This window comes from Molothrus ater, chromosome Z (genome assembly GCF_012460135.2).
Source record: "Molothrus ater isolate BHLD 08-10-18 breed brown headed cowbird chromosome Z, BPBGC_Mater_1.1, whole genome shotgun sequence".
Classification (NCBI taxonomy): Eukaryota; Metazoa; Chordata; class Aves; order Passeriformes; family Icteridae; genus Molothrus; species Molothrus ater.
The window spans coordinates 22,705,889-22,721,400 of NC_050511.2; the positions used below are offsets into that span (position 1 = coordinate 22,705,889).

At 38.8% G+C, this 15,512-nt stretch overlaps 1 protein-coding gene across 1 annotated transcript in view; it reads left to right on the forward strand.

Moving 5' to 3' along the window:
- Positions 1-12,122, forward strand: part of HOMER1 (homer scaffold protein 1) — a 91,661-nt gene extending 79,539 nt beyond the window's left edge. Inside the window, exons 8-9 of the mRNA XM_036404034.2 lie at positions 554-634; positions 6,277-12,122. Coding sequence (XP_036259927.1) covers positions 554-634; positions 6,277-6,465 — 270 coding nt within the window. The 3' untranslated portion in view covers positions 6,466-12,122. The remainder of the gene's footprint in view (positions 1-553; positions 635-6,276) is intronic.
- Positions 12,123-15,512: the final 3,390 nt, after the last annotated feature.

Sequence of the window (15,512 nt, forward strand, 5' to 3'; positions counted from 1 at the left end):
GTTTTCTAATTGCTAAATTAAAGATGCCATTTCTTTTAGATTCTCTTTTTACAGAAGTCAATCAAAACACGCAGTTTTTTGATGTTCAGCCCTGCTGCTGGTGACATAATAAGCAGTTTACATTTGAAAATTGGATTTTTTTTTCTTGAAAAAATGGGGAAGAGTAGATTCTGATAGAATTTAAAGTATTAATTTGTTTTTTAATTACATTTTTAAAATTAATTAATTAATTAATTTAAAAATTTGTTTTCTTAATTTTTTGGGCAAAAATTATTTCGTGTCTCTTCAGGGGGAAAAGAAAACTTGGACTTTTACAAATGAAAATGCTTTTGTCTATTGTTGTTCATTGACACTGGAGCTGCTGTTTTGGGGCTGTGATTTGGAAGTATTGGAAGCAGGGCTTACACGTCATGTTCTCTGATGGGCAGTAGCCAACTGGCAGTTTTGGTATTGTTGCAATGACTTTCTCGGAAGAAGAAGCAGGAGCCAGATTACCAGCACTGAGGCCAAGCCAGGTAACACATTGCTAGCAGGGTTGTTTCTTCTCCCTTAGGAAATAGAAGGATTGAAACAAGAAATTGAAAATGCCAGAGAGCTCCAGGCGCAGAGGGATTCTCTGACCCAGAAGTTACAGGTGAGCTGTAGTGCATCATCTTAATTTAGAGAAAGTGCATCATCTTAATTTATCAGCAAATGAGCAGTTCACATGTGCAACTTGTGCTATATTTACTGAATGTGCCAGATGAATGTGTAGGTTAGACTGCCCTGAAAGTGCTGGGTTGGGATGACCCTTAAGGATTTGTATCAAAATTTCTACCTGCTCTAAATTGCTATTTTTATCTGAGGAAACACATCCACATTGTTTTTACATGTCCACGGTACTCACAGGTTAGCAAACTTCCTTCCCTGATACATGTCCTGGACAGTTCTGGTCCATTTTCATAGCACTGTCTTCCCATAGTTTTTGCATGCCACTGAAATGGTCTGTCTGTGTATCATCAGCCTGGGAGGAGTTTGTGTTCAGTTTTTTAATATGTCCTGAGAAGGTAAGGGTTAAAATGCTCTTGTGTAGTACAGGCTTTAAAACCACACTTTCTACATTTTCTTGGAATTATTTAGAAACATTATGTTTTTATTGTTTCTTAGCAGTTGTTTCTTACTGTGTGTAATGCCAGATAGCTGAGGCTGCTGGAATTCATGTTCTCTCATTATATCCTCCCGTGCTCCATCTGAGCTCTTTCCAGTCTGTTGCTGCACTGACCAGCCTGCATAGCCACATTCCTTGTCACACCTGCCTCTGGAATGACCAAAAGCTTATGTGGATTACACTCTGGGTTCAGCTTTCTGAGTTTTGAAAGAACTGGAAACTCAGGCATTAAATAACTCCAACCCTAAAGTGCTGAAAGGGAATTCTCTTGGTTCTATGGCTTAGCATGCTGAAAGCAAGCCCCATCAAGTCACAGCCATAGCTTAGAAATCATTAGGCAGCTATTCTTTGAAATGTGTGACATGAATTGGAACCTCCATGAATCAAATTTTAACCTGCAGAATAAAACACTAAAGATCAAAATGAGCTCATTCATTTTCCCCATTCTTACATCAACTTGTTTGTACAAAGTATGTTATTACTTTGAACAGTGTTTAAAGAGTGTTTTGACTACACTGACCTTCCCTGTTCCAAAAACTGTTGCTGGTTTTAGGCTAAATCTACAAGTTTTCATCTGAAAAGGCATTTATGTGAGACTAAAAAGAGACATTGTAATATAACATTGTAATTGTAAAGAGAGTTGGAAATTGTTCTAGCAATAGCAAATGCAGTAGTTTCATTGTAAGATCACATGAAAAGTAATAGTGAGCCAGAATTATCCTTAGCAAGCAGAATTATGAGACTAGTAAGAGATGAAAGATTAGAAAATGGTAAATTTTTATTAAAATTTTACCTTATAAAGTCAGTAGTTCCATTTTGGTATATTTATGTATAAGTGATTGAGGGCAGCCCTGCCCAGAAGGACTTGGGGGTGATGGTAGATGAAAAATTCAACACTAACCAGCAGTGTGTGCTCACAGCCCAGAGAGCCACACATGTCCTGGGCTGCATCCAGAGCAGGGTGGGCAGCAGGGCCAGGGAGGGGATTCTGCCCCTCTGCCCTGCCCTGCTGAGACCCCACCTGCAGCTCTGGGCTCCCAGCACAGATGGACCTGCTGGAGTGAGTACAGAGGAGGCCACGATAAGGCCTGATAAGAGGACTGGAGCACCTCCCCCATGAAGAGAGGCTGAGAAAATTTGGGCTGTTCAGCCTGGAGAAGAGAAGGTTGCATGGAGAGGTTACTGTCAGCAACTTTAGAGTATCTGACAGTGACCTACAGGGAGCCAGGGAGGGACTCTTCATCAGGAACTGCAATGATAGGACAAGGAGTAATGTCTTCAAACTGAAAGACTGTGGGTTCAGATTAGATGCTAGGAAGAAATTCTAGTTGTGATGGTGGTGAAGCACTGCTTCAGGTTACCCGAAAAAGTTACGGATGCCCCATCCCTGGAAATGTCCAAGGCTTGGTTGGATGGCACTTTGAGCAACCTTATCTAGAGGAGAGGGTTCCTGCCCATGACAAAGGTTTGAAACCCTTTGTTGTGTTGTTTTAAGGGTCCTTCTAACCTAATCCATTTTATGATTCTGTGATTGTTTAATCACCAAATGGATATATTTTGTATATATGTCCATGTGACACATTGTAAGTGATGTGTTTCTGGAAATGGCTCTGTATGGTTTTATTCAAGTAAATTTAAAGGATCACTTAGGATCTGAGTTAAAAGGTGCCTTTATTAAGCTTAAACTTAATTACTGTCCTGATCCTGCCCAGGAAAAAGATCTTGAGTCTGTGCTTTGCAGTAATTGTCCTGCTTTGATTATACTGGTGTTTTCTGAGCCACTTCATCCTACATCTGTCACATTCTATGCTGTAGCTTCACACTGTCTCATGTATGTTCACTTACCTGACTCATCATTTATTTTCAGACTGATTCTCTCCAGGGTTTGTATCTGTTTCTCTCACTCTTTGTTCTTGTGCTTTTTTTTCCCCTCTTGTGCTTTGCAAGTGGATTATGTAACTTTAAAAAATTTTGGTAAAAATCCTCTATGAAAAATGCTATACAAAGAAATTAGTATTTCAAGGTGTACTGCATTTCTGACAGATGCACATCAGGAATTGATTAGATATCAATCATTGGAAAACTCTAATGAAGAACAATATGTTATCATGAAGGTTAAGTATCGGGGTCCTAATTCCATTTGTAATGTAGAGAAGTCATATGAATGAGTCATGATGAGCATGACTCTCACAGTAGGTCAGAATATCTTTATTAATATGGCTGATTCCTAAATGTTGCTGTTGTGTATCGTTTGAATATTTTATTTCAATCCTTGCACTGAATTCTGCAAAAGATTGTTACAGTGTGAACAATAAACATAACTAGTAATGATTTAATTTTTCTGTAAGACAAAACAGTATGAGAAATTATTACATCTGATGAAAGAAGAGCTTATAAAACCAAAGGTAAAAAATCCAAGTGCAAAATACATTCTAAAAAGGGCCTGAATGTATCAAAGAGTAAATTTGTTGTTGGATGAGATCAGCTGCCAGTAAAGGGAAATGGCACAGTTAGGGGAATAGATTACATTACATGTAATCCTCTTCTTCCAATCAAGAAGCAAGTTTTGTGGTTGACTGATTTGAAACAGGAAACTGCACATGAGCTGGACATGAACTTACAATGCAATAACATTGCAGAAAGCATTAATACTAATTTAGGGTAAATATGCATAAGGGTCAAATGTAAATTTAAGAAGTACCATTTTCCAGAAATTAAAAGCAATATCTTCTGGCATATTTTATTAAAAATGTGTGAGAAGGGCCTGAAGGGTGTTCTTCAGTGCTAGATACAGGCCAACAGAATGCTCTAGTCAAGCCCAGATATTACAATGTAAAGCCATATAAGTATCTATAGATTTGTCCCAAAGTGATCTATTTCATCACTGGCTTGCCTGCTTGCAGGATTTAATTATCATTGAGGTTAGAGCCGTGGCAAGAAGACTTCCTAGAGCACACAGATTTGGTGACTAGGAGAGGAGCAATGACAGGATGGGCAAATACTGAAAAACAGCAATCAGTTTTCTGTGAGCTAAAGAAAGGGCTGTGTCACTCTGGCAAAGCTGAGAGGACCTTGGATTTCACTTTTATGCCCTATACTGTAATCACTTGGCCCTCAGAGGGTATTGAACATGTGCAATCACTACACCAGGTAGTACTTGTAAGTGCTTGGCCTGGAAGGCAGGAGTAGACCAAATGAAGAAGAGTCTTTACATGGTATTACTGGGTTATAACCAGTTGTCTTCATTTGTAGCTGCAGTGGAGTAGCCATTCAATATATAAGCATGTATGCATTTTATTTGTATAATTTCTACAAGTGCACTATCCAGTTAGCTTCTTTTAGTGCTTTGGCAACTAAATTGTTCAGTGCTACACAAATTAATTCTTCTCTTAAGCCTGGCAGTAAGGGGTAATTCCTGTTCTCAGGTGTGCTGGCTGTTCAAGACTGGTGCCCAAAACTCCATAGTTTTTTACTTGCTCATTTGCAAACAAGAAGTAGGGGAGGCCTTCAGCTTGGCTGGGAGGTAACCCTTGGCTCTGCAAGCAGCCACAGCTATGAGGCAGTGAATGTCCTGCAGCACTGCTGGGGGGCCAGAACTCTGGGCTGCTGCAGAGGCTGGGAGCTGAAACTGAGCATTGGCCATGTCACCCCATCCCCCCTTTGGCCAGGGATGCAGCACCCAATCAATATTGCTGCCAGACCCCTTGCAAGTGGGTACCTTTCTCAGGCTTTGATACAGGGCTGGCATTACATACCTGTTACTCTTGAATGACCCAATATATTTTCTGTATAGGTCAGGTTGTTTTCTGTGGGTAGCTGAGATCTGTCCAATGTAAACATGAATATATTTCTTAGCCTTGAGGGAGACAGAAGAATCACACCAAAACCAGTGAGAGAGTTGGAGGGCTGAAAGAGGAGTTGCTCATGCTGTGATCATTGTCTGCTGCCAGATCTCCCTTCCTATTTGTAAAAGTAGTTGTAGTAAAATCTCAGAGGAGGCCTGTTAAAGCTTTGTGGCACAAAACCACTGTAAAGGGAGGAGGTGTTGAAAAACATATTACCATACATACTATGAATTCACTATGCACTTTTCCAGAGATGCTCTACAGGGTGTATGGTATACTAAACACACTGCCTCTGTGCTGCCTTTGAAAATGATTTTTGTAACTGAAATTACAAAACTTAGCATAAATTTATTAGGTGGGCAATGAATCGAACAAAGAACAATATGCTATTCCAGACCTAGGTGACTGTTTCATTTGTGATTTGATTGAAGAGAGGGCACCTGTCTTGCACAGGGCAGAGCAGTTGGCACTGTCTCCCAACAGGTGCAAGCTGGAGCTGTGAGGAGTCCCAGGGGTGGATGCCAAGGGCTTCTCCTTGTGAGTGAGAGCTGAGCTTGCTCAGGGTCAGACCCCTTGGGCTGTGTCCCACATGCTGCTGCTCCATCTTTCCCGCACTGCATGGGAAGGGCAGATCTGTGCAGCAGTGGTGGCTCTCCCAGTGTCCCTGCTCCACAGGTGGGTGCTGTGCAGCAAGGCACCATGTGGTGCCTTGCACCAGCTTGCACCTCCTGGTTTACATTTGTCACAGTCACCTTGACCTCTGCTTGGGCCCAGCCATGTTCCTGTCTTAATTTTCAGAGTGCAAAGCCCATATACAGGATGGAAATAAAGTGGTGCTCCTCTGTCTCTAAAGCAGCGTTCTGGATGGGTTTTTGCATGAGAACTTTTGATGGAGAACCGTGTCCTTGACCAAATAATGTAGTCTAAATCAGGGCATACTTGAATGTAAGTAAACTCTGAGAAGGTGTTTTCATTAGGCAGTACATTTCTGAATGATAGAAGTGATAACACACTTGAATAAGTGTATCATTTGTTCACTGGTTGAGTTTGTTCCTCTCCAAAAGTTTCAGTCCTTCAGATAATTATGGAGAAATGGAGGAAGTGGCAATACATATGCAATCTTAGTAACAATTCAGGTTCTGGTTTTGACATACTGAAAACTGGAAAGGTTTACATACTATTTTAAAAAGCAGTTGACAAAAATAGTACATGAGCACCAAGAGGACATTAGACTGCTTTGTGTTTGCAGACAACGCATTAACATGTTGTGTATTTTCTCTGAAGGAAGTAGAAATTCGAAACAAAGACCTGGAAGGACAGCTGTCTGATCTAGAGCAACGTCTGGAGAAAAGTCAGAATGAGCAAGAAGCTTTTCGCAATAACTTGAAGACACTTTTAGAAATTCTTGATGGAAAAATATTTGAACTAACAGAATTACGAGATAACTTGGCCAAGCTAATAGAGTGCAGTTAAAGAAAATGGGATTTCAGTGCCAATCAGCTTAAAGATGCACTGTCTCTCTTCATAGGACTGTGTTGGGCTCTGCATCAAAGTTGCACAAAATTAGAAAATGCTCCTCTGAGAGGGATTGTTTTAAATTTGACTTGTAATTCAATGTAAAATTTAGAACTTAGCTTGTAGCCAGTTTAAGAAAAAAATAACTAACAAAAAAAAACTTGAATTACAAATTACCTCCTTTTACATTATTGGCCACAGATATTTTGAAAAACATTTACAATAATTGAATGCAATCCTTTTCTAATTATCAGTGATGGAAGAATTAGCAGTGTCCCAGGACACACCCCATTTTGTGACAGATACAATATAGGTTATTGGCTGTTTTATTTAAGATATTTAAATACTGTGTTTTGTGCAAGAACTTAGTGATGACAGCCCTGTATTTTGTTCTTAATAATTTCTCAGGATATGTTGCACTGTGGAGAAGCAGTGCCAGAACAAATTTATTCTTGCCAGGAATGAGAGAGAGTTGCATCTTTAATTGAAAGAAATTTACTATAATTGCTTGTATAAACTTCTTCTTTTTTGTTTTTTTTGGGGTTGGTTGGCTGGTTGGTTTTTTGGTTTTTTTTGGAGCTATACATATATACTGGAAGATACCGTATTTCTTTATGGAGCTTACTTTGGTGTTCTACAATATTGTCCAATGTACGGTTTAGTTTTTCATATGAATTCCATGTACTTACAGTGAGATAGTATCTTCCACTTAACTAAATTTTGAAGCCAACCAGTGATAGAAGGTGAGTCCCAAGGGAAAAATAAAAAGCCCAAACTGCCCTGAGAATTTTAAATGTAAACTTAACATTTTAAATTTGACCTGCACACATAACAAGGAATGGCCGGTTTTTTGTTTCTGGCCTTGATACTTATATTGAATGTTCAATTTGCTGTTAATCTGTTCTGCAAGAGACTTTTTCAGAATGTGACATGAAGTAGAGGTTCTGTGAGTAATGGCTTATGGGGAGCACTGTTCTGTTACAGATTCATTAAGAGCACAGAGGTACCGCAAGGGATTGTTTGTACACTGAACGTGTCTGGCCAAAAAGGCTAGAAGTTTTTTCTTGAAGTTTTGTTGTCATAGCAAATTGAACTGAAGACATGTTTACTCTTTTATGGGTCTTCATATCACATCTTTATCCAAACTACACCAGGCAATATTCTGAACTGTTAACTAAGTGTTTAAAAACAAGACATTGAATTGAATTATCCTTAGTGAGCAGGTTTTAAAGTTGTTTTGATGTAATTTTAACAGACTTTTGGCAAACACATATTTCTTTATATAATAGATTTATTTAAAAAACCCAACTCCTTGAAAGGTAAGCCAATTGTCATGTGTCTTGCATCACAGTGCATTCTTGCCATAAATTGCTTGTAATGCTGAAGAGGGCTTTTTTAAAATGTATGAATGAATGTCAAACCTCAGAGTTGAAAGATGCACGAACCTTTGTTTGCTCCCCAAATTAATTTGAATGTTAAACATGAAATCTAGCTGCTTATTCAATTTGTAGAACACAGTTTTCTTCACTTAGATTCTGATATTCAAAACTAGAAAAGATAAGTTTGTTTTCATGTATGTACTGTGTGTATGTACCATATAATACACGCAGGTTGTCATTTATATTGGAAAGACATGCTTTACTTCTAAAATAACTTTTTCTTTTCCCTTAACTGGTAATTTATCAGGTCTCCCCTGACTAGTCAGGGAAGTGGCTTAGGTTAAATGTTGAAACTGTCATGTATTATATGGTATGTAATATACACAATGTTTACGCTTTCTCCATATTTTTTAGGGTATTTTCTCACATTTATTAAAGGGGTGGGGGGAGCTTGTTTCATTGTGCTACTGGTTGAAAATTTTGTGGTGAGCTACATGTTAATCATTCAGGGGATTTTAGACAGTAGTGTGTATATCTTCATCAGGTCCATATGAGCAGATACAGCCAGTTTTTAATTTTCCTGGGGATATTTGGGCCTGATTCTCCTGTCACTTGTGCTGCTGTAAACCAGATGTGTCCTTGATGTGATGTCAGCAACATTCCGTTGGCATAACATCCGTGGAAGTGCAAGGAGAATTCGGCCTGTTAATGCTCAGTGGACATAATAAGGATGAAGAAAGAATAAAAAAAACATAATGATGGAATAAATGTAATATTATTTTTAATGATATTATTATTGACATTTTTAAAGATATGATGTCATATGTGTGGGAAAAATAGTGGACAAAATATTTCCACTTAAATTTTGTGAATATGTGTGGTACATGAGCATTTATATGTATAAGTACACACACATATGTATATACAGAACATGGAAAAATTTAGATGTGCACATTTTTAATATTTTCCTATTGAAATTAAATTTAAAATTGGAAATTGATATTTGAGAATTTCTTTTTCTCATAGAATAGATAAGCTTCATTTCTTTTTTTTTTAAACAATACAATTACTGAGGGCTGCACCTTTGAATTCCCAAATAGTTGCCAAACATAAATATGGGATGAGGTGGACATACGTGCACATATAAATAAAATCCTATGTCTAAGACTATTTTTAATGCTTATGTACAGTAGGCAGGTGTTTAGAAATTGTGATCTAAAGTTCATACTTAGGTGGCTCTACCTACTGTAGCCTCTTCTGTTTTAACATAAAGGTTTTGCCATTTGAAACATTACTGTCCCAGAGACAAGTACTGTACATTGTATCTATCTTTAATGAAACTATGGGAATATGTATACAAGAAAACAGTGTTCAGTACTATAGCCTGAAAACATGACCGTGAACTTGCACTGGAGGGGAGAGCAGTTACTTTGTGTATAAATTTACGTGGCAACTACAGTCTTGGGAAAAAAAAAAAAAAGAAACAAGAAAAACAAAAAAAATAAAAGAATTACCATAAGCCTCACAGAAATACAGAAATAGAACAAAAAAAAAAAAAAAAGAAAGGAGAAAAAAGAAATTAAACCCACAGTTCTTTATTTTGAAATACACTTGCTATTCTCTGGAGAATGTATTACTCTTTTTTTTTTTTCCTTTAATCTTCTTCAAGTTTGTGCAAGTGATAGCAGCAGCTACCTTAATCTTTCAGGTGCTACTGGATTTTGCATTAGTGTGTTATGTTGTGAAATCCTGACTTTGACATAAAAAATTTTTGTAAGTATATCCCCGTCTGGATAGCTAGTTTTTGGAGTGTATTGTTCATAATCCATATGCCTCAATGATCCAGAAATTGCATTTTTCTATGTGGACAAAGTAAAACATGTGAATTAAACTGTCCATTATAGATGACTGGAAGTTCCTTTTCCTGGCCAATATATCCAGGAAAGAGGAGAAAAAAATGAACTGATAATGCAGAAATGCGGTTATAACATCTCTAAGAAAATACATTTTCAGGTAAAATACAAATAAATAAATAAATAAATAAAGGGCTAAACCAGTTGTTACTCAAATAAGTATCATTTAATGCTATCGATGGCATTCCCAAGATAATTCCTTTAAAGAAAACCTTAGAATTAATAATGCATCAATTAAAGATTAATGTTTTGGGATATGTCTTTTCAGTTGTCAAATGTGAAAGGTTTCTGATTTCTGCTCATTTTTCTACCAGTTGGGGATTAACTTCAGGTTTGCCTTCAATAAGAGGCTAAACCTCATTTCATTCTGTCATCTCATATATTCTGTACTGAAGTGGCTGCTGAACAGCACTCTGTGAGCACTGCATTCAAAAGTCAAAATCAAAGCCATTTTTCAGAAATACTGCATGGAGAGAGGAATGGAAAACTGTTGCAGACCTTAATTCTTTGCAGAGCTGTATTTTTATCAGTAAAAGCACTTAACTTGGTTAGTTGCAAAAACCTTAAGGCCAAAGACAGATCTAATTAGAGATTAGATCTGGATGTCAGAAGACAATTAAAAAATACCATCAAGAAACTCCATCCCAATGTGTGTAGTTCAGTTTCAGTAACTGAACATGCCAGTTAAGTGCACACCTATACACTGGGGTTTCTTTTTCAGAAAATGGACCTGACTCTGCTAAGCAATGTTCAAACTGTCTTGTTTACATTTTCTTAGTAATGCTGCATTTGTGCACTACCTCTGAACAGTGCTAAGCAGAGACCATATCATGGGATGATATAAAATTATATACACATTATTTGAAATCTGTGGTTTTGCTTAGCAGCCTTAGTTCCTCATTTTACTCCACTTACTTCAGACAAGATGGATGAATTTTCCCTGTTTTGTTAAACATTTTGAAATTTGAAATTTTGTTAAACATTTTGGAGTTTTGCGTTAGATCCCAGATCAGTTCAGCTCGTGTCCACTCTTCTGGCCATGCCTAGCCAGAAAGCAGGTGTGAGTCTAAATGTCACAATACCTCTAGATACTATAGACATAAGGGGGTTTTCACACCATAAGGGGTCTCATAGCTTGCCCGCCACAACCTCTCAGGGACCTGCAGTGGCCAGTTCTGCTTCTGCACTGCTGGCAGCTCATCATAGGACCAAAGAAACACAATATACCTACTTTCCCCCTTATTGCTGGGTCTTGCATAAGCAGAGCTCAGATGAAACGATATATCTGGCATTCCTTAGTATTTTCAGATAAAGCCATTGAAGGAAAGTAACAAAGGTGTTGTAAATTTGGGGTGGGTGAGGGAAGCACAGATTTCAAAAAGATTCCCTAGTGTGGAACCCTTGTGTAGTTGTAAAATAGGTGAGAATGATTTGCATAGGGAATGACAAACCACCTGAAAGGATCTCACTTTCCTTAGGTGCTCACATCATGCTGACATTGAGCACACCTGGCTTGGCCCAAAAGTCCACTCTTGATTGCTAGAGGCTTCCCAAGGTCAGCACTGGGGGTGTGTTTCATGAAGACAGCTGAAGTCCTGACAGTCTGCAAACCCCATGTCCTTTCTGTCTTTTACCTTCACCACTCTAGAGGTTTGATACCAGTATTAGCCATCAGTGCTCCCTGTTTTCTGCTGCCATCCGATCCTATGATGTTCCTATGATGGTAATGGAATTCTGAGCTGAGTTTGGGGTTTTTTCTTTCTTTTAACTTGGAAGTAGTTTCCAACCTTGTTCCCTGCTTTGGGAATTCTCATCTGCTCTCATTCAAGCCTCATCTCGCTGCATGGATCCAGCAGTGTGTCAGGTGCTTTTGCTTCCATTAGGTTGAGAATAGCAACATAGACATTTTCTTGGAAGAGAACTTGCATTTCTGTGACTGTGGTAATTCTTGAAGAAGAAGGATTTTTTTCTCAGTAGATCAAGAAGGAGGGCACAACTAAGGACCTTCACAAACAATACCATGCATCCAGGTGCTAAGGGGAGAGGAAGAGCTACACTTGACAAGGTATGTGTAAATATAATCTGTGTGTATGGATTTCCTCCTGTTGAATTAAATATGGTCATGCAGATACTTGCAGAGAGGGAACAAGGCCTTTGAAATTCTCTGAGTCTGGCTTATATTTTATTAAATGTTCAGTGGAATTGTCTCTAAACAAAACAAAAGAAATTGGAAGCAAAATGACCTTGTACTTGCCTGCAGGAGAAAGATCATAGCCCTTACTTATGGATGGAAATTTTAACATTAAATCTACTTATTTCTTCACATCTGAATATATATGGTTATTTTTATAATTCCAGCAGTTTTGTTTCTCAGGAATCTGCAGCAATGAGAACCAGAAATCCATCAGTGTAAGGTACAGCTCTCTTTGACTTAGTGAGAAAGTATGGGGTAAAAGTATGTAGCTGAGTGCCTCAAGTAGTATTTCATGCGAGCATCCTGCATCTAGTCCCTGCTGCACAGCCTCACTGCTACACCCTGCCAACTGCACTTGCTGTCTGTCCAGAAGCAACCCAGGAGGGCTTGCTGTCCTTTGTTCAGAAGCTGCTGCTTCAAAACTGTAGCTCTGTCATTACCAGTCTGGAGCCCTTTTGCTCCAGAGCATTTTGCACAGTCAGAGTTTTGCTTGCAGGGGGAGAAAGGGGGAAATTTCATTCTGTGTATCTTAAAGAAGCAGAGTAATATGTAGATTTGCTATAAGCTGCTTTTCCCCACCTCTTTAAAAAGAAATTATGAAAGCTTTATTTGAGGTGGTTATTGTTACCATTTGAACCTACCAGCCAAAACTTTCATTATCGTCTATTTCTTGCATTTTTTCTTTTGTTCTGTGTTCTTTTCTCTTGCATAACATGGAACAACTAAACATGTTTATAGTCAATATAAGTCCTAAACTGCTTATGGAATGAGAAACATAAATATTCAGTGTCCAGCTTACTCAGCAGGGACATCAGTAACCCAAAAAACCCAAAACCCACCCACAAAAGAGATACTTGTGGGAATGAGGTGCTGACTGTTGTGCATGAACATTTCAGCCTCAGTGAGGAAGCATTGGGGATCTTCTAAACAAGCATTACTGAGGCATGCTACTAGAAAGTACCTTGAATCAGAGCTGTCATAGAGACAGCAATGCAAATATTTTCAGAAGACATGAGTTTTCATGCTCTTCACCGATGATGGTAACTGTATTGCACAAATAGAAAATACCTATAAGGCACATGTAACTCAAGTTAAAATGCAAAAATGTGTTAGGATTGATAGCAAAAGTTCCCATCAAGCTAGAAGATTTCTGTCATCAGCTAGAATAGGCGACAGGTCTTTTGCAAATGAATTATAGCTACGTTGGAAATCTCCATGAGAGAACAAGTACAAAGACAAGAACAGTTCTCTGTACCTGAGTCAGGCTGGGAAATCCATCTATGGGACTTAGTCTTGAGTAACAGGTTGGGTAGCTGGCAAACAGTACTGTCGTTTCAGAGGGGTTTAAAGGAATTTTGACACTTGGGCCACACTGCAGTGATCAAACTGGGACAAGGACACAGATATCTAAAATCCAGAAGGGAATAAGGCCTCACAGAGCACAGCACTGGTCAGCTCTGTGACTGAGCAAGCAACTGCACTGGAACTGCTGGTGTGTCCAAATATGGAATCGTCTCTCTGAATCTGGCAATGAGGATGGTTCACTTATGGGATAAGAACAAGCAAGTTCACCAGCCTTGAGGCTGGTTTTACAGCTCAGCAATAGCTGTTAGGTGGCTGTGGAATTTGCCATAACACTTCAAGTCTCACTTTTGAGGGGCTGCACCAGAAGAGGGGGCCACTACTAGAGGCAGTTGTAAGGTGACCTCCACGGCTCCCACAAGCACAGTGCTGGGTCTTACATGGCATAAATGCTGGCATGCAGCTACTTGGAAAATAGTTAGCTGGTGACAGTGGCATGTCAAAGGATCAGGCCTTCATCACCTGGAAGGTCTTAATGGATTTAAGTGAAGAAATTCTAACTCACAGTATTTCAGGGTAAGTTTTTCTTTTTTAACTGAAACTTCACAGCTTGCTATTGCAATGACACATTGATGGGTTAATAGAAGACACTGTCCTGTTGGGAAACAGCTAGGCTCCTTCCACTGGGAAGGGAGCAGAAGCAAAGTTTGCATTCAATTAACCAAGCTGGTATTAGTACCAAGCACTTCCTTATCCAGAAGCATCCCTGCAACCTTGAGCATCCACCAAGGACTGCAGCAAACTCATTCATCTGGGCCTCAAAAGGCAGGGATTCTGTAGTTATCTCAGGCAGCTAATGGCTGGGAGCAGAACCCAGGTTTATCCCAGATGGCTGACAGCGCAGTCTCAACAAATGCTGTCTGGAACACAAAGTTTCTGTTCGAAGTTTCTTACTGTAAACAGAGATTAAAAGTTGAGTACTTGAAGGGTTGGCATTTTCTGCAAAATGGGACATAGCACTAACTTGGAAATGTAACTGCTTTTGAGTATTTAAATATAATGCATATTATTTTGTACACCAATTAAGCAAAGCATGCCCTGGTAGGCATTGTGTGGCTCATGTTTTCCCTGAATACATAGCCCAAGTAGACTTTATTAAAGATGACAAACCTGATCTCCTAAACAGAGATTTGCTTTAACTAATAGAACCTTTGACTGAGGACAATTTCTGCACTCCTCTAATCTTTTCCCAGAATGGCTGAATAAGAGTAGGTGCCCTCCAAGTATTACTTGGGGTGTTTTGACCATCTCCTGGCCACAAGCACTGACGGAATGGCCCATGAATGGTCAGACTTTGCAAAAACCAATAGCCTGACTCACTGAGCACAGTTTGACTTAGAGCTGAGTGACAGAGCAAGGTATGGGTGTGTCAGGGGACACATAAAAACACTGTTGTAAAGTGGGGGAAAGAAATTTCCTCCTGCAGATCTCCCAAGGTGCTGGGCAGGAGAACGAACCTTATGTTTCAACTTACTCTGCTATTAAGAGAAGACTTTTCAGCAGCAGAAATCTTTAGGAAACCATGACAAAAATATATGTATGCCATCGACAGAAATATAGGATATGTGCTTTCTCTTTCTTTTTTGATACTATAAATATTACTTTATAATGCCAATTTAAGACTTTTTTTTAACATGTCATTAGAAACCAAGAGCAGTGTGCAGTGGTTTTTCTGTCAAATTGTTTTCACAGGATTTTATCCACTCCAACAGTCATTTTACTCACAGCCAAGTGCATGTGGGGGGGAAAATGGCCATCCTTTTATGGTGCTTCAAAAGAAGTTGATTCATAAATGTCTGTTACTGGTGTTTAAATTGTGCTTTTAACATGCATGGCAGTTTGAGCATGCACTGATGATTTTGTATGCTAACAACTCAGTTACACTCTTACTGAAATTGAATGGGATTAAAATAAAGTACTGAGGAAGAAAAAGTATAGTTAATATAAGTCCTTTGTATGAATTGCATGATTCTTCAATCTTCCTTATTCCTGACTTTTAAACAGTAATGTACAGAGGGAATGTGATGCTAATTAGAAAAGTTGTCATGATGCAAGAATGAAGTAAACAGTGACTTATGTTTGAAAGTCTGTGAATGTGCTTAGTCTTATGTAAGCAATGTGGGGTATAGTGAGATGTCTCAGAGAAGTCAAGAAGGC